At 35.6% G+C, this 27,069-nt stretch overlaps 1 protein-coding gene across 1 annotated transcript; it reads right to left on the reverse strand.

Moving 5' to 3' along the window:
• Window positions 1–4,225: 4,225 nt before the first annotated feature.
• Window positions 4,226–26,307, reverse strand: LOC116286944 (photoreceptor-specific nuclear receptor). The gene is made up of 5 exons (XM_089038321.1): window positions 26,253–26,307; window positions 15,493–15,715; window positions 14,668–14,949; window positions 10,071–10,622; window positions 4,226–6,774 (listed from the first exon to the last, which is right to left on the reverse strand). The coding sequence occupies exons 2-5, from the start codon at window positions 15,512–15,514 to the stop codon at window positions 6,533–6,535; spliced, it is 1,098 nt and encodes a 365-aa protein (XP_088894447.1). The 5' UTR covers window positions 15,515–15,715; window positions 26,253–26,307; the 3' UTR covers window positions 4,226–6,532.
• Window positions 26,308–27,069: the final 762 nt, after the last annotated feature.

The following is a 27,069-nucleotide window of genomic DNA, read 5'->3' on the forward strand; positions in this document are numbered from 1 at the left end:
GGCGTCAGTATAAGGAACTGAATTAATACCACGTGATCTGACTAGGCGCAAAACATTATTGGCTTATCGAAATCAATCCCATCAATCATCGCACGCTTAGTTCGAATTTACTTGAGTGTTCTTGGCGGCCATCTTAAAAAAATATGCTGAATATATCTGCGACTTTTTCGCAAATAAATTCTTTCTTGTTCAAAACGAGACAAATAAATTAAATTATGTACCACAGGAAGACCAATAAACAAATTAATGTCTGCCGTGCTCTCTTGCATAGTAATCTATACCATAACCCAGTCGAGTGTGATTTAATTGTGCTATAATTCAGAATAGCGTGGGCTCAAGTAAATATCAAAGATGGCGGCTTACAAAATTCACCATTTTCCATACATTGGTTCACTGGTCAGACACAAAGCGCTCAAGCGAGGCGCCAAGGTACTTTCAAAGGATTATTCAAATTTGGACCTTACAACCTCGACTGAATGCTTTGTGTTTGAAGAGTGAACCGATGTATGGAAAATGGTGAATATTTATATTTATCATCCACCATATTTGTTTACTTATAAGCCCGCGCGACTTTTAAGAAACCGCATGCGCGTCCATGCCACAGGAATACCAATCAATTAAATTATGTACCACAGGAAGACCAATCAACAAATTTATGTCTGCCGTGCTCCCTTTTATAGTAATCTATACCATAACCATAACCATAACCCAGTCGAGTGTGATTTAATTGTTCTATCTATCTGCTCTCTTAATGGAAATAAGATCAATTATATCGGGTGAGTCCCGCGTGTGGCAACATGCGCGTGAAACCAAACGGAAAGTGAAAAGGACGTTACTGACTAATCCCGATATTTCTTATAAACCGAAAACCGAAACTCAACAACAACGACAACAACAACAACAACAACAACAACAAAAATTGAAAGAACAAAAGAATTTCAAAGCCGCAAAACGACATACTATAAATATACGCATGCCACAACCAGTCAACAGAAATTGCATGCCCAAAGACTAAAGCCATGGATGAAGCTGTGCCCAGCATAACACCGGCACATAAAATAACAACAGAACGCACAGCACAACTACATGCGTACAACAAAAGTCATAAATAAAGAAAACGAAATATGTCACGACAAACCAAAAACTGACCTTGAAAAAAATTTAACGAAGCCATCATAAAAACGTGATAGCCTAGCAAAACTGCAGGCGTAAAACACAAAAGTCATGAATAAAGCTCATAAGCCAAACATCTCATGACAAACAATAACTGGCTCTGAATAAATTTTTTAACGAAGACAGCATAACAAAGTGCACGTGAAATAACAATCAAAGCATAGAAAAAAACTGCAAAATATAACTGGCAAAAACTGTGGACGAAAAGCCAGAAGTGACGGAGTACACAATAAAACAAAACCACGAAAAGTATACATTGACAAAAAGCCATGAAGAACGCTGAGGCAAACAGTTCATTACCAAACACACTGGCAAATATTTTAAACGAACGGCCAGAAGTGACGGAGTGCACAGTGACAACCAAAATATAGCATAGCAAACATTACTATTAGAACTACAAAATGTACAAACCAAGGGAAATTCACTGCCATCGTAAGGACAGTTGAGCTAAAACTTGATAAAACAGGTAATCCTGCCACGAACATTAGCGAAACTCGGCAAGTATCGAAAAAACCCGACAAGTTAAGTAAAACAAGAATATTACCACAATTTCTCCTTGGTTTTGCTGCATGGCCAACAATTGGATTCACTGGGACATCGGGGAATACGGGTACTTGTACTTCTGTATTGTGCTTAGCCACGTTAAAAGCAAGCTACCGAAGAGGAACATACGTCGCAACTGGGTACAGAACGTGGTTTCTCACTGTTGATATACTCGTGTGGCGGAGACCGCTGAGCATAGCATGGCGAATTGTCAAATGATTTTGCACTTTGGTCTTTATCATATAGTTTCACATTGGATACCAGAAAGTTACATAAAAATACACCCTGACACAGCTGTGTAGTCTATAATAATAATAATAATAATAATAATAATAATAATAATAATAATAATAATAATAATAATAAGGATGATGATGATGATAATAATAGGAGGTTCTCATATAGCGCATTTATACAAGGTCTCAATGCGCTTTACATTCATGACCAGTGGAGGACTTTACGCGCTGAGTATTTAGGCGCTAGTAGCAGCCGTGCAGCTTACAATCATGAGTGATTTCTTAGTACTGACATTAGTGTTATGCCTCCAGTTTGAACCGGAAGACAATCCACTACTCTTACACGAATAATTCAACAGGTTCTTTTATATCCCCCACTTTACTGTAGGCTAGGAAGGGTTGGGAGACAGGGCCTACGGTTTAAAATCCTTATCCAAAAAGACTTGAAGGTCTAACCATTTGCAGATATTTACAAAGGCAGCATCTTCTCCTCAGTTATTTTAAGACCCTGAGTGTATAACTTTTCCAATATTTGGGGTTGGCAGCCCTGGAGTAGCGTTGCCGCTTGTTGGCATTCGATTCTCCTATGCTTCGACGGTTTTTCTCTGAGTATTCCCGTTTTCATCTCTCCGCGAAAAAGCCAACTTAAAAGTTCAGTGGAGGAAGAGCAACTCTGTAGAAATGCCACTTTAACGTCGTACATCAAATCAAATAAAATCATGCATTTATTTGATCATTTTTAGTTGTTTGCAAACATTCGTTTCTTTATTTTCAATTTGTTCGAAAAAGAGGAAACGATGAAAAAATTTCAAGATCAAAGGTTTGAGCAGGTATAATGTTTGGGTCACCCATCCAGGTACTAACCCATCTCAGACGGGCTTGACTCAGTGTCTTGATAGCCCAGGTTTTTTCCACTGAGCCACGGTTATATGGGATTAACATAACAATAGCCGTGAAAACAATGCAACCAGATAGACTAGACTTTTTAACATTATAAATTCAACCGATTCCGTGCGTGGCAGAGATGCAAGGGATTAGCCGATATGGTCTGGGGGCCGGCTGGTCTCTCCCCTGATGCTTCGGCTAGAACATTTTCTTGCGTAATTCGTACACCCAAGGGCAGAAGGATTTAATCGCCGTCAGGTCCGAAGTCCATACGACGCCCCAGCTCTGCGGATGTCTCGGGGGTATGGCACAATTGAATCGATTTTTTTGAATATTTGTATGCCAATTGATGTTCAAATCCCTCCTTATCAAATGAAGAGAATGCTATCTTTTTCTTTCTTTTCTCTTCTTTTTTCTCCTACTTTTCTTTTTTCTTTTTTTTTTCTTTTCTTTTTTCGTTTTCTTTCTCTTTTCTTCTTCTCCATTTCTTTTATTTACCTTTTTTCTTTTTTTTTTCTTTCCTATTTCTTTCCCTTCTTTCCTTCATTAAATAGTTAATTGACTTCAAATGCCACGCATACTGCAAATCAAGCTTACATTGTCGTTTTCATGGGATCCCTGTATTTTAAGACGCTTTGGGCTTCCTTTGTCAAAGACCAGGTTTCTATGCTAGTTTCAAGATGGTGGACAATTTTAAGTATTTCTTCGCTGTATTATATGCAGTTTCGATTCATATTTTCGACATTTTAAAGCTTTTAAATAGCAAAAAATCACCAAAAAGAAAACTGGGTTTACTTCCAAATAAGGTAAGCTTACCAAATAAGGGTATAGAAATGATGGCCACAAAAACGAGGACTTTATGTGGGAGAAAACTTGACATGCTGCCTGGACACCGTTAGTAACAAGAGCTGTTACTCCACTTTTCTCAGTATTTTCTTTATTACAGCTATTTAAAAAATGTTGGTGAATATTTCGTTACATTTTTGCATATACCAAGCCCGAAGTGCACTATGGGCGATGTGAATCCAATCAGTGAAATGGGCCAACGATATGGAATTTTACCAGACTTAGTCTGCATGTTTTTTCCAGCATATTTTCTTCACATGTGTTTAATACATTTCAAGCTTGGAAACAACATGCATTATATGCAACAAGCAGCATGCAACATGCAACAAGCAGCATGCAACATGCAACATGCAACATGCAACATGCAACATGCAACATGCAACATGCAACATGCAACATGCAACATGCAACATGCAACATGCAACATGCAACATGCAACATGCAACATGCAACATGCAACATGCAACATGCAACATGCAACATGCAACATGCAACATGCAACATGCAACATGCAACATGCAACATGCAACATGCAACATGCAACAAAACCTTAACCAATAAACCTTTCCAGAATTCGATTGACAGATCACAAAACAATGGTTTAAAGTTGAGGTTGTGACTTGATGAATACTTCATCATCGACTTCAAACCATTGTTTCGTGGTCATCCAATTGAATTCGGGAATTCGGCGTATTTGTTGGACTTAACAGTTAGTTCGGCTGCATGCAGGCTAATTTGTTCTGAAAAAGATTTATGTTGATGTACGTTTTTATGTTATAGACCCCTTGCAGCACGTCGGAATGCATCTCAATCTGGAGGACATAACAATAGGTGTCCAATTCTCATGAGATTGGAATTCTTTTGTTTTGTCCTCTAAATTGAGATTCTTTTACGTCACATACAAGTGGTCTATTGGAGCTACTGTCTACCCAGAAGTGTTACCAGGTGTACCTGCGCAACATATAAAAGCCTTAACCCTAAATCTAAAACTTTTAACCCTTAACCCTCCTTAACCCTTAAACCTCTTGCTTAGCAGGCAGCACACTAAACAACCAAGCCACACTTACTCCTTAAAACAAGTGTGTGAGGTCACTGAGGATCAAACTATGGACCTCTTGCTTAGCAGGCAGCACACTAAACAACCAAGCCACACTTGCTCCTTAAACAAGTGTGTGAGGTCACTGAGGATCAAACTGTGGACCTTTTGCTTAGCAGGCAGCACACTAACAAACCAAGCCACACTTACTCCTTAAAACAAGTGTGTGAGGTCACTGAGGATCAAACTATGGACCTCTTGCTTAGCAGGCAGTACACTAAACAACCAAGCCACACTTGCTCCTTAAAACAAGTGTGTGAGGTCATTGAGGATCAAACTACGGACCTCTTGCTTAGCAGGCAGCACACTAACAAACCAAGCCACACTTGCTCCTTAAAACAAGCTTAGCACTCCATGCAGCACACTAACCAACCAAGCCATAATTCGTCCTTGAAACAAGTACGCGAGGTCACTAAGTATCTTCCTCCCACCCTCTTTACCACATCACTGAAATTAAACGCCTCCCGGTTAGCTCAGGTCGTTGGGCCCCGGTCTGTTGTGCGGGGAGGTCATGAGTTCAAGCCTCCGCGGCCGGACTCATACTCAGGGTCTTAAAATATCTGAGTAGAAGGTGCTGCCTTTGCTCTAAAAATCTCTGCAAATGGTTAGACCTTCGCCGTGGCTGGGATGACCACGTAAAATGGCGGTCCCGTCTTACTTAGAGACGTTAAACATAGAGGGCCACAAATTTATCAGTGCTTGGTTGGCTGCTGTCACGTGTCACCCTCTTTAAAACAAAGAGGTTACTATTATTATTAAGACTCATCAATCAATCTTTATAATCGTTTTTCATTATATTACACAATATTTCTTTTGAATAGCTTACTATGTACATTGAGCATATTTAGAGTTCATTTTTGAAACGTTAAGTCTTTAAACTTTACACAGCTGGTGGAAAAACCAGCTGCAGTCTCGTGGTTAGAGTATAGATTTTTTTAAAGTTCAGTTTATTCAAAAGTTATTGAACTAAAGTACCTTGATTTTAATGTTAGGTCTAAATTTAATTGAATCACTTTGAGTATATTGATCAGTTATCAAATGCTTGCCTGCTTGTTTTCTTCCCAGCTTCTTTCCTTGGCTGCTTCTTGCCTGTTTGCTCGCTCTCTCGCTTGCTTCAGTGCTCGCTTGCTTGTTTGCCTGCGTACTTGCTTGTTGCCTGCATGCTCATTCGCTCGCTTGCTTCAGTGCTTGCTTGCTTGTTGGTTGGTTGGTTGGTTGGTTGGTTGGTTGGTTGGTTGGTTGGTTGGTTGGTTGGTTGGTTGGTTGGTTGGTTGGTTGGTTGTTTGGTTGGTTGGTTGGTTGTTTGGTTGGTTGGTTGATTGGTTGGTTGGTTGGTTGGTTGGTTGGTTGGTTGGTTGGTTGGTTGGTTGGTTGGTTGGTTGGTTGGTTGCTTATTTACTTGCTTGCTTGCTTGCTTGCTTGCTTGCTTGCTTGCTTGCTTGCTTGCTTGCTTGCTTGCCTGCTTCCTTTCATAATTGCTTGCTTGCCTACTTGCTTCAGTTCTTTCTTGCTTTCTTTCTTTCTTGCTTTCTTGCTCTTCTTCAGTTCTTAACTTGTTTGTTTGTTTATTTGTTCTGCTTTTCTTTCTAGGTCTTTTCTTTAAAACTAGCTTTGACCACATCATACTATCTTCTTCTAATCGAAATTACAAATATCTACGAAAAATTGTTTTTTCCCAATCAGTTCTCAAGAATACAAACTATATTTACAACGAAAGTACACTTTCATTAATGTTCAACCTTTTGAATCGAGTTCAACTTGATTTGAACATATCGCAGAGAAGACTCTCAATAGCTACACTTCCAATGGTTTGCCTGAAGAATAGATCCTCAATGATCTTATTGTTGACAGCACGTAGAGAGGGAAGCATTAAGAGTAGTTTACCGAATCGTACTTGCTGTCCTGGATAGTGTCGTCTGATATAGTCACTCAGCATGATCTGTGCTTGGTCTTGGTAGCATTCTACTTGTTGTGGGTCGCGTAGTCCTCGTAAATCTGGAAGGAAAAGGGACGTCGACATTCAGTTAATGATTCTAACATAAACTGTGTAATACAATCTAGTTTATCTAAAATTCAAATGATATGGATGGATGGATGGATGGATGGATGGATGGATGGATGGATGGATGGATGGATGGATGGATGGATGGATGGATGGATGAATAGATGGATGGTGAATGGATGGATGGATGGATGGAAAGATGGAAAGATGGGTGAATCAATAAATGATTGAATGAACAAATGATTGAACAAATAAAATGTACATAAGAAAACCGATTTCTGTAATTTATGAAACGATAGAGTCTTGTTTTTATACATGAGCATTGTTTAACGTACATCACATGCCCAACATCATTAAAATCCTTACAACAAAGGTTTTTTTTTTCATCCTAAATTTAATAGATCAAAGCTATTCTTATGATATACACACGACATATGAATTCCAAGAAGCATCTGGAGGCAAAACCAACCACAGCGCATGCGCCAGACATCAAGTTATCTTTCTCAAGATCCTAGCTTTTTACTATCAGGAATAGAATCTTTTTTCTCAACATGTTTTAAGTATTTTCTTACAAGAAGAGCTTTATCTTTTTGAGGTATTGATATTTCTAAACGATAAAACTGTTTGCTAAATTAACCGATGATGCTTTGAGGTGAAAACAGCTGTTGTTGATAAAGCCGTCGTCGCAACGAATGACTGAAGCTTGCTACTCTAACATTGCAGTAAATATTCGAAAACAACTTAATACTACAAAATACTATAAAAAACCACCTTCTTTTATTGCTAAATTTATCTCCTTTCCGTTTTAAATGATTTCTAGCTATCTATTATTTATTTTTTCTTGAGATTGAAATAGTTTTTCAAGTTCAATGTGAAACACGTACGTTTCCAACAAGGTTAAGATGAACTTGCAGTAAAATAAAATCAATCCACGTGGAGTTAAAGCTATGCGTATCAACTATTACTCCAATTTCAAACAGCAGATAAACTTATTAGATCTTAGAAGAGGTACACACTCGTTTCATTAACGTAAGGGTTACATTTATACCTTTTAACTGCTTTCAAACGCTTATCTAAGGTTTCAAGTGCATTTGATATCGAAGTATTAATTCTCTGAGGGGTTTAACCACACAGGTCGCAGCATTTTATATTTCATTTTTATCTCTTTGTGGGATCGCGTTTTAGTCAAACTAATCCCTGGAGCACGATATGATTGCTTTTGCTCTTCAAATACTTAAGTCTCGAGATATGGCCTCAAAATGGTAAAGCCAAGCTCTAAAGTATTTACAAACAAATGTATAATTTTACTACTTTATTACAGTTTAGCTTTGAACTCAATTTAACTAGACGTTGGTATTTAGAGCCTAAAATCGATTCACACGATATTCTTATACAAAAAAGTCTGTTCCACTGGTTCTCACCTAGTATTTTGGTTAGCTTTTATCAATGATTTTAAATTCTTTTGAGATTTATCCATCTTGTGTTGAGAAGATATATGTTTCAAAATTTATTACCTAATCAAGCAACATTGGTCCGTGCTTAATTAGGCGCCCTCAATAATGAGCGCGGTCTTATACGCGTGCCGAGTTAAATAATAAATGAGTTAAGACTAAAATTTTGTGGATTTGAATACAGCAGAGTTGATTAAAGAAAATTGAAAATACAAAATCAATGCCATAATATGTAAAGCGATACCTGTGTCTTATTACCAGTGGAATCAAAACACATACACACACAAAACAAAAAACAAAAAACAACAGCAAAAAATCAGCAAAAATGTCTTTGTAAATCTTTGGTAACATTGAATCACTGACAGACTTGAAACTCCAACGAACACATGCTTTAGGTGCGCGCCAAATTTATTGACTTTCGAGACTTAATTTACATTCCTTCTGTTCTGGAACTTTATGACTGAGGCAGCCTCTTAATTGATTTATATAGCATGGAATATTTTGACTATTAGCGAAGAAATAATTGTGCTCTAATGTTATTGAGTAAAGCTCATTTTTACTTCTCATTGAACTCAAATTGACGAATGCAATAATTGGTTTCGAATCGTTTTTGGATAAAAATTTACTTATAAAATCTATATACAAAGCTATTCAAGTTTATAGTCAAAGCCGGAACTTTCTTTGAAAGCGTTTTTTCTCTCTTTCTTTACTCCGCTCAGAAGCTGTGGAGGTCTTTGTACATTTTGACACTCCAAAACAATTCGAAGCTGACAGATTTTTTATTGTTGCCTAATTAGAATTGTTTTGCTATTGAAAGTGTATCATCTTAGCGCGTGTACGGCATGGATTCATGTTTCCTATTGTTTAGATTCGAAACAGCTTCGTTCCAAATTACTGTTTTCTATTCTTATTACCATCGAATCTTGAATCAACTGATGCTGTTTCAAAGTACTCCGACATACAAATTGTAATTTAACAACTTCTAGGTTAATGCGAGCAAATTGAAAGGCTTAAATGAGAAACACCTTATTTTCTAAAAACATTTTTTCATCCTCAGAAGTACGAAGCAGCTGCGAGTATAGTGTCTTTAGGGTTGAGTCGACAGAGGGCACAGTGATAACATATATTACAAACACCTTTTTGTAAGGTTGCCTCGCCATCAACCCATTATTACTTGTACAAAATGATGCATTTTAACGCTATTGTACTCGACTAGCTCGACTTGTAAATCTAATGTATAGACTACTCTCTCTGTCTCGGACTTCTTTGGGCAGGTATTTTTTACTTTTGGAGCCTACATTTACTCAAACTGCTTGAATATCCTTCAGAGAGTCAACAAACGAAAGACTTTCACTGAACCAACTAATGAGAAATTGCTTGAGATTTTTTCCAATTCTCGGTACAGTTTAAGCTATTAAAAAAATGTATACAAAACTATAATATTTTAAGATATTTTGGGAAACAAAGTTAGTAGAAAAGAAAGTAGTTACATATGGCGGGAAAACCGCGCGTTTATTTAACATTGACAGAAAGCAAAATGTCATGAACTCACAGTAATTTTGTCATCTTTGACCGCGATTTTTTTGGTCTCATTTCATTACCTTTACTAAAAGCGTTCTTAGTGAACTTTATCGCTTAGATTTGTGGTATTTTAATCTATTTATATTCGCAAAGACTATACGTTCTCAATAACGCGGTTCAATCATCAGATAAATTTACACGCAACCAGCGAAAAATTAATTTAAAAAAGCGGGAAGAAAAAAAAAAAAAAAAAAAAGGGAAAAGAGAGCTTAAAAACAGCGTAGTTTACCACCCCAAGTTTCAGCACAGCTTCATACCTGATTTGAACAAGACAATAGCCTTGAGGCAAGCGAATTCCGCTTCACAAACTTGAAGTGTTCTAAATCTTGAGCTTATTTCTTGTAGTTGACGAATATTCGCCATTGTCCCGACAATTTTTTCGGCCTGAGTATTCTCTACGTGCATCCCAGCGGCCGCTAGCAAAGGAGCCACCTCTAGAGGCAAACTCCATTGCACAGCTCCCATAATAAATAGTTCTCTCCATCCTTCTTCGAGAAGTATGACTTGATCTCGGAATGGTAGGTTGACGAAGGATGGAATATTACGCGCCCATTTGACGGACATGAAGAGAAGTCTTGCTGCAGATTCGAAGATGGCTTCTGGAGAAGAACAGTAAACTGAAGATGGAATATCTGGTTGTGGAAAAGGGATGTTGTAAACTTGATTTGTTCGAAGCATTGCATCTCGGCAAGGCTCTGCAACGATTAAACTTGCTAAGAAGTCGTTGTTCATAGCACTTTTCATTCCATATTCATCCATGTGTGGTTTCAGAATCCTCGCAGAGTTAGGCTGTCTTTCTTGTTGAACAGCTAAAAAATAAAAATAAAAACTATCTAAGAGGAATATATTTCTCTTTATTCAACACTGTTAATCGTTTTGAACTCTCGTTAACTCGCTTCAGTGTAAAAAAATGCAGAAAACTGTAAAGAAAAATTGGTTTAAGATTTTCATAGCATCAGTGACCCACTTCCCTTCCCAAGGATGAACAAGAAAATTTTTTAAAAGTTGTTTTTCTTCAAATAAAATTTAGTTTTCCCAGTTTAATTTAACAAAGAACTCCTTTATCCAGATCTCTGAATATTTCAATTTCTTTTATGAATTCTTGAAGAAGGAGTACAACAAACTGAAGCCATGTTTTTCTAAAAGAAATGAGAACGTCGATTTTAGGTTGAGCAAAGCGACTAGCAAAGCAACTTCTAGCACTATGGCAGACTGTAAAATCGGTTTGTCTGCTGTTTTTTTTAGCTACATAGTATTTCTTTTAAAAACCAAAGAACAGGCGAAGAAAGAACTTTCTGAATTCGCTTCGCTTTAATTTTTAATGACAACAAAGTCTGAAGAAACAAGCCACACAATCTTTGAAGTAAAATGCAAATAACGATGGTGCCGAATACTTTGAAGATAAGATGCCTATCGTCTAAGGAAAAAATAATTTATTTACCTAAACATTTAGGAAAATTTGAACCAAAACCTTAGAATTACAAAAGAAAGAGTAAAGCGGATAAAATACCGCTAAAGACAAAGCCAAAGGCGGTAATTTTGTTACCAATTGTGTAATCTTTAAGTACAGTTTTCTAGAACGGTCGATACGAAAATAAACTCCAGTTAGGCAAGTAAAAAATTCAAAATTTAGTTCGCACATTCAGCTTTGATATTGATTCTTTCTTTCGGTCATTAACAGTTTAAACTTAAAACTACTTTAATGAAGAGTTTGTATGTTGAATATAATAAAATCGCTTCAACAGTTGAATTTTATTCAATATAGAAAGAGTTACGTGTTCCAAGCTGGTACTCTAGGGCTTCGGTAGATGAGAAACATCGCTTGCTTATATTATCTTAACATACGTTTATCTTAAATGAAACTTCGCTCTCTTCAAATTTGACATTATTTTGTCTAAAGCTTTGAATAATAAAGCTTTCGGAAGCGAATTCCTATAATTTTTTTTTGGCAAACTGTTTTGCTTTGTTGTCAGAGTTTTAAGAGAACTTTATCGAATTCTTCAAACGAAAAAACTAAAACTTTGAAGAATGTGGAGACAAACTATGAAAGAAGAAAGTGGTGATCCTTGAGATCAACTTGGAAGAGCTACATTTGCGTTGAATTCCATACTTTTTGATTGAATTCCCCAAAGTGTATTCACAATGACATCAAAGTTTTAAGACAATTGAATCAAGAGAGCAAGTATCCAATTAGTATTAAGTTTTTAGTATGTCCTTCCTTTTTACCTGAATGAAACGGATACATTCACGACATTGTCGACAATTATCGCTTTTAATTGCGGCTTTTAGAATATTTTTTCGCTTCCTGGAAGAACGTAAGTTTAAAGCCATGAATTACAACGAGTTACGTCAATTTGGAGAAGATAAACAGTACCTTTAAAAATCAAAATATGTCTCAAGGCAAAAAATAAGATGAGAAACGGGAAAAACCTCGGTTACCCCGGACACAAATCATGAGTTAAAACCTGCATTAGAAGTCATCTGAATGTGAGTTTAAATTCGATGAATTGTAAACGGAGAAGAAGCTTCTATTATGCCATTAAAACAGCAAATAAAAAGGTAATATTCCTGTAGTATTATTAAAACGGAAGAAACGTTTGTGTTATTTGATTGTCATGTTTTAAAAATATAACTTTAGGATAACTAAAACGGTGAGGTCGAAACTTAATAAGCATTGTTGCTTCGACCGGAAAAGAAATAATTTAAAACATATTCCGTTTCTTTAAGACGTTTAAAATTTATTTAACAGCCATACATTCATTAATTTGTCTCCAAAATACAAAACTGTATTGATAAAAACAAAACTAAAAACGATACTCAAAAAACACTTTGGATTGGACTTAGTAAACCGTTTCGAATTTCTTAGCTAGTTTTACTGAACTGTAGAACAAAAAGTGGAGCGTCTTGTGGAGGCTTTTTTGCATTCAAACATGTTTAGTAAACTTTGGGGAAAAAAAGTTATCCAAAATGCTTCTTTTCCAAAGTCAGAGTCTTTGAAATTTAACAGCGTTTTATTAAACCAAGCAGGAAGGATATACTTCGTTCAAAAGGTCACTCGTGTACGTTTTGTTCTTAACGTGAAATTAATTGAAGGCAGTTGGAAACGCCTCTAGATTGTCGCCTCAGTGGAACACGATTCTCTTTTGAAACTGAATTCGCTGTCTTCTTAGAAGGTCTTCACAATAGAAGCACAGTACAGCATTGATCTGATTTGGAAGTGGTTTGAGCTTCTTTGAAGTCAATAAAGCCGAAATGTTGATCAATTGTTGTGTTTTGTAAAGGAGACATTTGTGCAAGCTAAATTTTGCCACGCGCTACGCTATACAGTGTTTGCTTTTCATTCTGTTTCATACAGACAAGGACAATCTTTGTTTAATCATTCCCAAATAACTATTCGTTTCACATCACTTAAATTATCTCCAACCTTGGGTCTTTCTTAATCTAGTTAACACTGACAATTTACTATATCTTAGCAAGGGGAATGCTGATTAAATTCTCGAGAGGTTTAAAAAACAAGTGTAAAAATCTTAGTCGAAAGGGAGTTGAAAAGTTATGGGATGAAAGCTAGGTAGCAGTAACATCATCCTTGTAGAAGTACGACGTTTGTTTGCTTAGATATGTGTTTTCCTTTGTAAACGCTTATAAAACAATAGAAAGGTCTGGTTTTTATACAGTAGGTAGATATATCACTGTGGCATTGCTATAATCAGTGTGAGATATTGAAATTGAGCCGTCTCTATCACCTGCTGGCATGATTTTCAAAATCTCTTTCAATAACAGCAAGCGCCCTCTATTTTTACTTTGTCTATGGAAAATTCCCAGTAAAATGTTCCTTGTCAAGCCTATTTATATTTTCGAAGGCAAATTGGGCTTCACAACCGAGATATGATCCGATTTTCAAGGGGTTTTGAAAGCGCGCGCGTTATACGTTTTCCAAAGATTTCACCTGCTACAACCATATCGCCATATGTTGCTCAGAAAGCATGCGGGAAGTAACTTATATCACTGGCATAGATACAATTTAGTGCTCAAAACGATATAAAAACCAGCTTTTTACTATACAGAGTTTATTTGCTTATTCATTCGACGTCGTACAATTCTTGGAGGTGCCGGGTACCATGAGCTCGGGGATCAAATGATAAAGTTTAATTGTACTAGTAGCGAAACCGCAGCTCTTAGTAGAATACCCTGATTTGTCTTGGGGTTAGAATAAAGGGATATCTTGACGTTTTCTTTTTATCGTAAAAATTAATTGGGCTTAATTGGTGTCTTCGAAATTCAATGTCTTTAGTGGACGTTACAGACCCTATAATAATGAAATGTATCACCTTCTAGAAAGTGTCTCTTTCGTGTCGGGTCGTGAAAGAGAATACTGAAGGCCGCATTAGCCAGAAAGACAGAGAGACGTTTTCTAATAAGCCACAACGTTCGATTATTTTGATTCAGCTTTATAAGAAGCTGGGAACTTGTTTTTAAATAGGTTCCCTATTAACGTATCATTCTTTTACTTCAACATTTGAAGCTTGTAGTTGATGAGATTGAAGAGAGGAATTTGCTTGCCAAATTTCTGGAAGTCAGTTGCTCTGGTAATTACGAAATTGACCCATAGCTCCGCCAAATAATTCAAATCGCATATAAGTTAGTACAATTTGTACATTTACCAACCCCTTTTTAAAAGCTGAGTCCTCCTTCTAGAAAAGTCGACAAAAGATTTTGAATTTTGCTATGGACTGAGCAATTAAGCTAGTAATTGTTCATGACACGCGAATGAAGTAAGAATAAAAATGAAACTCCAAGTCACGAGTAGACTAATACATGGAAGTACACTCTAGCTTATAGCTGACGTATACTTACCGAAGCGATTCATCTTAACGTCGAGACATTTCTTGAAACGACAAGCCTGGCATTGATTTCTTCTTTTCTTATCAACTGTACAAGTACCGTTGCCTTTGCACGTATAAACCATGTCTCTCCGAACACTCCTCATGAAGAACCCGCTACAGCCATCGCAAGTGTATATTCCGTAGTGCCTGCCAGAGGAGATATCCCCACACACTTTGCATAGGATTTCTTGCTTTTTGTCCAGCTCGGTTCGTTTGGGTGAGCAGTTTTCCATTTCGCGATCATGCTCTTCGCCTAATTATTCCAAATCACAGCACACGTAGATCAATATAACAATCCATACCAAGCTTAAATTGATACTTTGGCATGTAAATTTAAATGAATAAAAACAAACTCCCCTTTTAAAAGATATATAAAAAAATTTGTTTCAAAATAGTCGTTAGTGAATACTGTGAAGGCGGTAGCAGTGTCGAATGTGATAAAAAACGTATTGGATATTAACGTCACCGCCCTCTCAAAGATTCTTGTAAAAAAATAAATAAGATACCTGTACGACTTTAATCTTGAAAAATGAACGATATTTTTTCAATTTTATTTGGAGAAGAGATTTGAATTCTGAACGAATTTACTCATGAATCCAGACTGCACAACTGATGTTGTACAGTTGAAGCTGGCTTCAAAGTTTCTTCGTCTACAACTTAATATGGTTTTAATTACGGAAAGCTAAATAGAAATCACAAGAAAACAAGACTTAGAGCATGTTGAGTTAAACCCGTGAAATTAGCCAGCAGTGAAGATATGCTTAATTGATTCGATAGATACGTTGTAAAATCTTACCAACTTTTGCATCAACCTCCATGCTGCTTGATCGTAGCCTTCAACTTATAATAAGTATACGGTGAAGTCTTGAGCAATTTTGAGGCGTTTTATAGCCAAGTTCAAGGAAAAAGGCCTTTTAGAGTTGGTCAAGACCGCGCTCTATACTTTTGAAGCAGCTGTTATGATTATCACGTGATCATCTCGAGCGCTGATTGGCTGAGGAGACTAATTAAAACGGGCTCTGTAAATGAAAGACCTTACAGGTAAGACGTAATTTAATCTCATCATCATCAATGACTTTTGTTTTTTTGAAAGTGTTGTCCCAGCTTTTTTACACTCTTATTTGCAAGCAAAGCAATTAGATAGGCATTTGTTTGAAATGTTATTTTTTTAAGATCGAAGCGGATAATAAGACTAGCGCTTTCTCAGCACGTGTTGCCTAAACCAAACTTCCTCATCATAGCGCCAAAACCTTAATTTTCGCCCTCAAACTTTTCAAATCTTTACTTCTTGGTCTTCAAATCTTACTCCTTAGTAATTCATGGAAAACACTAGTTCAGCATATGATTAAACTGAATACTGAGTTTTGCAGTATTCTTGTCATCTCAAATTTAATTAGCGATATCTAGTTTGAACTTGAATAAAGTTATGTTCTGAAAATTGCACGCGCAAGTTTCAATTCACTAAACTTATTTGTTTAGTTAAGAATACGGGGAAGAATCGAAATCTTCTACCTAAAGCTTAAAAAATCAATGAACCTGGGTGGTTTTCAAAGTGTCAAAGAGCTCACTGAGAACCGGCTCTGTAAGGTTTTCTTGTACATTTGAATAAAAATGTTTCCACTGCACCAATATTCAGTATTTTTAATAAATCATGGTTATTTATATTCACCGTAGTTTTCTTAACATCTTTAGGGATAGCAAAACATTATTAATTGTAAACTGATTGTCCATATTTCTGATACAAAAGATAACAAAACCAGAGAATAGAATGATCTTTAATTTATAAACGGCTCCATTTTACTTAAACTAGCATCTAATAGCAATAGTTTCTAGTGCTTTTTTTTACTGAAATCCTCAATTTAATACATCAGTCACTGAGACAGGGTCGATTTTACACTCACTTGCTTTACACAAAGCACTAAATAGGCTCTTTCTTTTGTTTGTATTTCCATAGACACCCGCAGTGAACGATACTTTGGTTTTATTATTTATGTTAAACGAGAGAGAAAAAACGCCCTCAACAAATTTTCTACTCATTTGCAAACATCTAGTGGTAATAAAATGGATTTTCTTACAATCAGAGACACTTTAGCTTACCAAGTCATTGCGGCGCTTGGGCATTCTTATTACTAATTGATACCAATCGAGAACTACATCCCAATACCTACAAGCATTAGTTCATCCCATGAAGAGGTTGTCTTAGGATTGTATTTTTAAAAAGGCTTTTCAAGAACAGCGCTTTGGTTTTTTTATTTGTGTTTAAAGTGAGTTGATTCCCATCGTTTTATACTCCAAAACGCCTCTGTATACACCTTGTTTACTAGTGGTCTCCATTGGATCTGCCATTTTCACACTTCCCAACTCTCATTTCTACCCCCTTATTCGCATTAAAAACGTCCTGCATTTTCCTTTCTCTAATGTTTTAAGTTTACTATTTCGCTTTCTCCTCCGTTAAAGTCGTTGCCCTCATCTCCCTATTCGCCCACATTCTCCCCATAAGTCATACACTATACTTCCTTCTACGCTAAAAAAAAAACAAAAAAAACCAGCATTTATCCTTTCAATTTTCCTTGGCTCATTCACGAATCTGAACTTATAAAACAACTTTTAATCAAAACAACAAAAATCAAGAATTGTCCAATTACTCCCAGTGTCAAAATGGAATCAATTTTGAGTCAATACGTGATATACTCGCAAAGAAAATGACACTTTGGGGTGCTATGTTCAGTCATCTTTTCCTCAAGGATATAAACGGAACCAGATGCTAATAACGAGCGAACCGGCTGAATACACGAATTTCCTATGTGGGGGAGTACGCAGACCTTCAATGTCGACAGACTCCAAGACAAAAATCTTTATTTCTAAACTACTGTTTAAAAAGAGGTGTTTTTTCTTTCTCCCAATAGAATCAACCTTTGATGTCTGTTTTACCATTTGTATCATAAAGCCCGCGTTTAATAAAAATTTATGTGACTGACAACTTTAGTTTTTGCCTCTAGCCGACTAGCATCAAACACTCTTCATTGAGAATCTGTTTGTTTACTCGAAAAAGCAGCTTTTCCATTTATAATCAACGGAAAATCCATTGTCAACGGCTTTTTGAATCATAAATAAAATCCTTGGTTTTATTTTTGGTTGCTCAGTCTATCCTTTTTTTCTATCATTACTGACAAGTAATTATAAGCTCGAGTATTTTTTCAAAGTCTATTCAAAGCTCTCCAAATATTATTCGAGTTTAGTATAATTTGTATCAAAGCTATTGTCTTAGGTTTCCGGAGAGTTTTTGATTCGTTTAAGATTTGAAAATGAGGTGATTTTCGGTGTTTCAGAGTGAATATATGCTTAAAGGTGTTGATCAAACTTGTAAGCTATCTCGACTGGAATCAGATTTAATACATTGATAAAACTAATGGATAAAAAAAACTAAAGAGACAAAAATATGAACCACATCGATCATCAACACTCAATTCTTATTTTGCTGGTATTTATTTTACGAATATCCATGCAATTTAAACAAAAATATGCTTACAATTCTACGATATCGTTTAGAAGATTATAGGTTTTGAGTAGTATGTAGAAAAATATCATTTTCAAACTATTAATAAGTCGTAGGGAAGTATCAATAGTGCTTTTATTCCATCTTGATTAGCACTACGTGTAGATTAGATTTAAGTTCAGCGATAATGGTTTAAAAGTGTCGTACAATTGTCAAACGATGGATTTTTCTGCTCACCACAGCGTGGTAAAATCCAATAGTCTTTATTTGTCTCAAAGCTCATGAATTTTGCAGCAAAAAAAGTTATTGAATCAGCCAAAGATGATTCATAGTTAATGAAGTTATTCCTCGAAAATAACGTTTTAGTGCTTTTAATTGTATTAGCTACAAAATTAGCTGAGAATTTTCGCCAAACTTAATATCTAAAGGAAAAAAATATGAAAGAATAAGTAGCTTAGAAAGCAAGAAAAGCGGTGAAATATTCTCAAAGGTATTTATACGACTGCATTCAGTCAAAATACGAGTTTGTGAAAAAGTCTTACAATTAAGCTATCACCTGCGTATGATCGTGGCTTTTTGGTCTCTAAAATCTTCAGTGGTTCTTTGATGTAATACAGTGTGTAAAACGCCTTTAAATAAAGATCTTCTATTTGAAAAATTTCGATGGCAGCGCCCTGTTCCATTTTCTTCGACTCTCAAACTATTACAGAAACGTTTATACGACATTTTAAAAGTTAAGAATTTGGCTCTCACGATGGTAATGAAGGCCTAAATATCACGTTTTGTTTCATTCCTTGTTTGTATTTTCGTTTTCCTTGACGACTAGTTAAAAGAATGATAATTTTGTTTCCCTACAATACTCTGAATAGTTTTGTAGAGAACCAATTTTACCAATTTTATATTTATTAGTCAACTATTTCAGGTATTAACTTTGACACATTTAAGCCTTACACATACTTTTTGCATATTTATACGGGCAATCATTGCAGACAATAAAGAAGCCATTCAAAGATTTTTGACCCGCGTTTTGAATTAGCACCAATATGAATTAAAGTGTTTCTGTAAGTTAGAAGAATTTGAACTTCGAAGTAAAGAACAATCTCTAAATTGTCAAGTGTTTAAAAGTCGTTCTATTTTTATTTAGTAAAAACAGAAGGGAAAAAACGTCGTAAACAACAACTTGGCAACAATGACAAAACTTGTACATGAAATATTTGTTTTATTTTCTTTGGATATTTTTGCAGTTTTATTACTAGATTGTGTACAACATTTGAGTACGGTGCATATATCCTTGCTTTATCGTTTAGATAGAACTAAAACAAAAGAGGATGGATTGACATACTTCTAGGCTACAACAGAAGCTAAGTTTCTGGTTGCAAATGTATCGATGTTAGCTACTGTTTCTGTGAAAAACTGTCTATATGACTACTCAGTAAATCAATTCCTTAAAAAAGAGAAAATAAATAAACAAACACTGTACATAATCTAAAATCAAGAGTATTTTAAATTGATGAAAAACGTGGGCTAATTCATGCAAAACAGTTTACTTGAAATATTTGTATATTGACAACAACATGCACAATTTCAAAGGAAGTAAAAAAATAAATAAATAAATAAAAAAAAAATTTGGCCATCGACAGAAATTGCTATATTTAGCTTCGACAATTATTTTATTTTAAGAACCTAGAATCAATAAGCTATACCTTTTCCTGTATGAGATTGTATTTGCTTTTGGTAAAAAAGGAAAAAAGGTTTCATATCTTGCATTTTGTGAAATACGCAAGTATGCCGGCGACTAGCTTCTAAAAATACACTGAAAAAGACGTTTGGTTGAAAGAGCAAGTTATAGTGCTTTATTTTGGTGAAAAAAAGCTGATAAATCAAACAAAAAAAAAAAAAAAAAAAAAAAAAAAAAAAAACAAGACAAAGATTATACTGACAGGTAACATTGATTTTTTTTATGTTTAACGTGGCTCATCTTTGGGATTAAAGTGAAAATTGGCCAGAATCATTAACGTTACAGGTGCTAGTATTGTGAGGCTGTAAAACCGTTAGCTTAAACCAGCCACACGTTAATAAAATTTAAATTAGGTATTAACTGAATATTTCGAAGATATGGTTCAACAATATGTGAAATAAAGCATTTTAACTAGAGAGAGAGAGAAAGAAAAAACGTACATATTTTGCAACTATTTGTATAAATTTACTAAAATCATTCAAAACCCGTTCAAAAAGGATGAACAAAACAACAAAAAATAACCTAAAAAGCCAAAGTTTGCCTTGGAAACGACGAAAATATAAAAAAACAGCGTAATTTAGGGGTAATTGCAGTTTTTATAGAATCGTATCAAAGCGCTAAACATCAAAAGTTTTGAAGAGTATTGTTAGTAAATGTTCCAGCTCTAACTCTTTCGGTGAAAATCATCTGATTAGTTGACACGAAATCTTTCTCTGACAAACTAAAGACATGTAAAGATATCGATAAAAGTCAAGAAGATATAATTATAGTATATTTAATAAAAGGGTACAACTTTTAGAGATTTGTTGTATTTGAAAATAGACAAGTTTTAAAAAATCATAAAGTTCAACTCAAATTTTACGTACACTTACTCTAATAACAAAATATCGATCCCTTTATATGTAAACGATTCTAAAAGCTTCATTATCATCGAACTAGGGTCTAAAAGTTTATAAAAATCTAAAAAACTCAAAAGTAAAGAAAAAATTTCATATCCCCCTATAAGTTAGATAAATTAAAGTTTTAATGAAAGCATGGGATTGACTAAAGATATAATTAAGTTAATTTTATTCAAGATTCGAAAAATTATTTCAAAGTGTAAATTGAAGGTTGGTCACCGAGTGATCATATATACCGCTTAATTCAACTGAATTGGTTTTTCTCACAAAGTACACATTGCTAAGGATAATTTATATTATGAAGATAAAACTCGATTAACACTATTCACAATTATTTAATTATCGAATAAAAATTTCAATCGTTTTTCAATCTTTTCAGAGCTATTGGATTTTTGTTTTGGATGACAAAAAATCAAAGAAGATAGATTGTTTCGGTCGTCATTTGGCTTTATGATCTCAGCTCAAACGAAACAAGTTTTTAGTCCAATACTTCTACCGCTACTGCTACTGCTACTGCTACTGCTACTGCTACTGCTACTGCTACTGCTACTGCTACTGCTACTGCTACTGCTACTGCTACTGCTACTGCTACTGCTACTGCTACTGCTACTGCTACTGCTACTGCTACTGCTACTGCTACTGCTACTGCTACTGCTACTGCTACTGCTACTGCTACTGCTACTTCAACATAGTTCAGAGTTTCAGAATATAATTTTTTCTTACTTATACTAACAATTATCTATAACGCCATTATATTTAAGCTCTTTAAACTCCTTCGATAAACTTCCCCAAACTCCATACCCAACATGGCCTAAAATAGATTATGTCAATGCATTATTAAGCGTAATCGAGATATTTATTTCGGGGCTTTAAATGGCTGCATAAATCCAGAAATTCCGAAAGCCGCATACGAAAGCTCCCAAAATTCTATAGAAACTTTCCATAGAAACAAGGAATTTTTTTCTTTCCTTAAAACTTAAATTATCTTCTTTAGTTTTACTCTAGTTTTTTAAACTTTTATTTATTCAATTTATTTATTTGTTCAATGCTTAAAACAACTAATAATTTTATATCTATATTTCAAACAAACCTATTGAGCGGTTTCAGAAGAGCAATTCTTAAGATTGATTTAAGTATATACGAAAATTATGAGAAAATTATAAGAACACTGCTTCCATTCGATACTAGAGTTCCTAAATGATTTAAAACTTCAGTGGAAAATGTCTTTAAAGAAAAGCGGCCAATTTTGATCAAACTTTGACTGAATAATTTGTAATTAGAAGTTGAATGGACAAAACATTCATAAATGGGAATTACTAGTTGGTTTAAACAATTATGTAAAATGTGTGTAACATTTTTGAGCTTGAACTTTGTTGTCATGGAACAAATTGGTTAGAGCTTCTTTTTGGAAGAACGGATCAATGATTAATTTTGGGAATTACTTTGATACCATACACAATCATTTTAACAATAGATATTTCTAGGATTGGCAAGGCATTTAGTTTTCAAGATTTTTTGTTTGAGGCAAATTGAACAACTTTAAAGAAAACAAAGCAACCATGATTGCATTCGGATTTTTAAGATGTATTTTATTCGTAATCCTTTTAGGACAAAACAAAAACAAAGACGATTAGAAGTCAAAGAGAGCTATACGACATTTAAAATTCAGTTCAAAGGCAATCTGCATAATATTTAGATTACTTTAAGGCCCCTGCTTTGAAGAAAAAAAATGCAATCCCCATTAAGAAAGCGAAAATACAAAATTAACGCTATGATTTTAACAAGCGTCATTTTAAAGAAGAAATCAAAGTCTTATTGTTTAATAGGACTGCTTGGTTCATAACTTAGGGTCTTGCTGTTTGGGGGACGCCGGCTTTTAAGCGGGAAAGTGCTTTGATTTTATGAGTTTTAATCAAGAAAAGTCGACAAAAACTAACAAAAACAAAAACAAAAAGGAAAGAAATTAATTCTAAAGTTAGCTTGATATTTTAGCTTGAATATATTTGTGATCCTAAATATTATTTATTATTTATATTATTTTTTTATCAAAAAAATAAATAAATAAATAAAAAAAAAAAAAAAAAAAAAAAAGAAACTTTTTGCCCTTGGCGCTACTATTAATTTGAAAGCAAACGGTATGGAAGCCATTTAGCTGCCGCACGCCATAAAGAAGCCACTAAACGGCTCCAGCATATTCACGAGCGCATATATAATTGCAAAAAAAATTTCAAAAAAATTTCAAAGAATACTAAAGAAACAAAGCGGCAAAAGATAAATGAACAAAAGTAAAAAATCAATCAATGGCGAATTGTTTCTTTGAGTATTCAAATTTAAATTGTTTTTATCGCTTTTCATTGATTTTTATTGGTTAATAATTTGATAAAGATAGCCAAGTATCAAACTAAGAATAGAATGTTTGAATCAAAGCCATTTAACTTAAATTCAATAAATACATTGAAAATGAATTTTGGAATTAAATTCAATAAAATTGAGTTAGTTTTTTGGAGAAGCCATTCAGTTTATGTACAGACGGTCTGAGACATATCACAGTCAGTCTACTCTTAATACCACCGTATACAAAGCCCCCAAAGCCGTTTTGTGTAATCTTAAAATGCTCATTTTGTCGGGCATTATCGAGTTATAGAAAGAAAAGAAAAACTCATAAAGGGTTTTATAAGATCGTTAAAGGAATCTGAAATGCTAGAATCTGGTACGTTTTTACTCAAATTTCAGTTATTTTGAAAAATGAAATCGCTGGTAATTTTCACTAATTGAATTGTCATTTATTCCCCTCTTATACAAAAGTGTGAACTTTCTAGCTTATGACCGCACGTTTGCTAAGAGCCTTTTCAACTTTTAAGAACACTATTCGATTAGCCATAAAATTGATTAAATGCTGAAACAGCTTTGTTTATTTTTTTCAACTTATACACATACTAAAATTGATTTGCGATTCATTTTCACTCAAATATGATCCAGGTCGCCGACAACTAAATAAAGCTCAGCTTTCTTTGTTTACTAGATTTTGATCGCCATTGACGCCCAAAAATCCGCATAATACAGAACACTTTGTCGATCTCCGCCTGTCGGTTGGTGACTTCTTGGCGTGTGACATGGTATTCCAGTTGTCCTAATTGATAGATGGATCATACTGTTCGAATTCAGAACCAATTTGATTTTTACTAAATATATATATATATTGATATTATATCCTCAAAATGAATCGGTATCCGGCGTGCGAACTCTAAATATTTGTTTAAACGTTGGAATACAACTCACTGATCTGTGCAAATAGTTCGAAGGGAACGGCCTTTATTGATTGAACAGCTTCTAATATCGCCTATCCTATTAAAAGCCAATTTCAATTAAAAATGGTGTTCTATTTGATTGGTTTTTCAAAAAAACCCGTCAAATTTACGGCCTATTACACCGTAACCCTCTTAAATAAATCTGGTTTCAAACAAGACATAAAAAAATTTACATAGAAAAACTTTCATGTTTCGAGAAAAAAGACTTGTTGCATATACCAAAAAACTGGTTAGGTGTATAGAGAAAGTTAATACGAGTTTGATATCGGTAAGACTGTGTATGAAATAAAGAAGTGCACCTGCGAGTCAGTGGATCTCTGACTATTGTCCAATAGACCACTGTTTCAAGATCAAAGGATGCATTGATTTGACATTGATAGCATATTGTCACCGACGGTTTATTTAAACCATAACGGTACAGGTGATTGCGTCTCTAGAAGAGTTAGAGATCAAGGATGGAGCTAAAGAAAGCAATGATTTGTACTGCTAAATAAAATACTAGTGCTCGTGTCGATTCCCAGACTTGGTGTCGGGTTGCTTGCTGGTTCTCTCTCCTGTGCTTCGAAGGTTTTTTCCTCGGCCGGATGAATCCGGTTAGGGTTTTTATCCCTCCACAAAAAACAACTTCTGGATTTCAATTCGAAAATGGATAGTTATGATGATAGGATGAATAGCTAGTAAAATAAACAACAACAACAAAGAAAGACAATTTCTTATATTTTTATGGTAGGACAGAAAGGCATTCGTTGCGGGATGGCGTAGCGTTGCCCGACTCCCATCCAAACCTGAAACATCCTCTCTGCTGATCTCACTCAGGGCATGGCTAAGTCTTAAATCGAGACCCTGAAACAACCTCTGGGCTGATCTAAGTCAGGGCATGGCTAACTCACAGATTGAACCCTGAAACAACCTCTGGGCTGATCTAAGTCAGGGCAGGGCTAACTCACAGATTGAACCCTCAAACAACCTCTGGGCTGATCTAAGTCAGGGCATGGCTAACTCACAGATTGAACCCTGAAACAACCTCTGGGCTGATCTAAGTCAGGGCATGGCTAACTCACAGATCAAACCCTGAAACAACCTCTGGGCTGATCTAAGTCAGGGCACGGCTAACTTACAGATCAAACCCTGAAACAACCTCTGGGCTGATCTAAGTCAGGGCATGGCTAACTCACAGATTGAACCCTGAAACAACCTCTGGGCTGATCTAAGTCAGGGCACGGCTAACTCACAGATTGAACCCTCAAACAACCTCTGGGCTGATCTAAGTCAGGGCATGGCTAACTCACAAAATGAATCCTGAAACAACCTCTGGGCTGATCTAAGTCAGGGCATGGCTAACTCACAGATTGAACCCTGAAACAACCTCTGGGCTGATCTAAGTCAGGGCAGGGCTAACTCACAGATTGAACCCTGAAACAACCTCTGGGCTGATCTAAGTCAGGGCATGATTAACTCACAGATCAAACCCTGAAACAACCTCTGGGCTGATCTAAGTGAGGGCACGGCTAACTTACAGATTGAACTGAACCTCTGGGTTGATCTAACCATATGGCACGGCTAACTTATTACAGATCGAGGAACCCTAGCTCGTATATGGGGCATGGAAAAAGACGAGAAGAGAATAGATATTTTTGATCATGCAATTTTTTATCTTCAACACACCAAATGTTAAACATAAATAAGCTGTTTCTTTTCAATTTCCATTTTATATAAAATAAATACTCTGCTTTTATCCTAGATGCAGTCGGGACGGAGCCAAAGATTGCACTCATGATCAGCTGCGTGATCCTTCTGACCCATGCCTTGCTAGAAGTACGTCAAGGCTGTCTCACTATAGCTGACAGAAAGAGAGAGAGAGAGAGAGCGAGGGAGGGAACTAGATAAGGAAAGAAAGGAAAGAAATTAGAAGGAATCAAAGAAAGAAGAAAAGAAAGGAAGGAAGGAAGGAAGGAAGAAAGAGAGAAAGAAAGCCAAGAAAGAAAGAAAGAATCAAACCAACCAAAACGAAATCTAGAAAATATTGTCCCCCTTGTTCAAAGTCAACCCCAACCAAATGTATCATCATATTCCTCAACGCGTGAATTTTCGTCTTCAACGTTTTTTTCTACTCACGTTTTGAGACTGCCTTGACCAACCGTGACCACAGGTAACCCAGCTTGGTATTTTCATCCATTGCTAAATACTCATTTGCAGCGTTCTACTCGTTCTCAGATTTTAGTTTTCAAAATAGATGTATATAGTATTTATAGGATAGCCTTCCATGAAATATTATTCTATATTTTTTAAGAATCTGGTTATTTCTCATATCATTTCACTGTTATTTTTATTTTATGCCTCGCTGTCGATTAGTTATCTAATCTTTGCGTGGGAAAAATGGACAATATTTTTTCTTTTTTCTTTTAAATACTTTTTGACGTGTATCTTCGCCCACGTGTGAACCGGAAACAGCACGAATTAAACGATTGTCATGTTTTACTAATAGATACCCACTTTTTCAAAGTCTTCAAATCTTTAAAATTTCCGCCATCGATACCCTACAGTATTTGCGCTGCATAAAATCTAAGTCAAATTATCTAAGTCAGGGCATGGCTGACTCACAGATTGAACCCTGAAACAACCTCTGGGCTGATCTAAGTCAGGGCATGGCTAACTCACAGATCAAACCCTGAAACAACCTCTGGGCTGATCTAGTCAGGGCATGGCTAACTCACAGATTGAACCGACTGATCTAAGTCAGCGGGGCACGGCTGACTCATAGGGGCCTCGGAGCCAGGGGTGCTGGGGGAGCCCCCTTCCCCCCTTACACGCACTTTTTGCGCAAAAAATACGAATATAAATAAAAAACGTCCCCCCCGAAATTTGATGCTTAATATGCTTAATTTTCATATGCCAGCCCCCCCCTTTTTAGTGTGTTCCGCGGGCCCTGACT

Source organism: Actinia tenebrosa, unplaced genomic scaffold, assembly GCF_029948245.1.
Source record: "Actinia tenebrosa isolate PJP-AT-01 unplaced genomic scaffold, QUT_ActTen_1.0 PGA_scaffold5__44_contigs__length_20552954, whole genome shotgun sequence".
Lineage (NCBI taxonomy): Eukaryota > Metazoa > Cnidaria > Anthozoa > Actiniaria > Actiniidae > Actinia > Actinia tenebrosa.

What these genes read in the sequence shown, in the direction of transcription:
- LOC116286944 (XM_089038321.1), bottom strand. Translation starts at nt 15,514, where the DNA reads ATGGAGGTTGATGCAAAAGTTG. An exon ending in CGTTAAGATGAATCGCTTCG is followed by an intron (nt 10,623 to 14,667) that starts GTAAGTATACGT and finishes TTTATTTTTTAG; the next exon opens with CTGTTCAACAAGAAAGACAG. An exon ending in TATTGTCTTGTTCAAATCAG is followed by an intron (nt 6,775 to 10,070) that starts GTATGAAGCTGT and finishes TTTTCCTTCCAG; the next exon opens with ATTTACGAGGACTACGCGAC.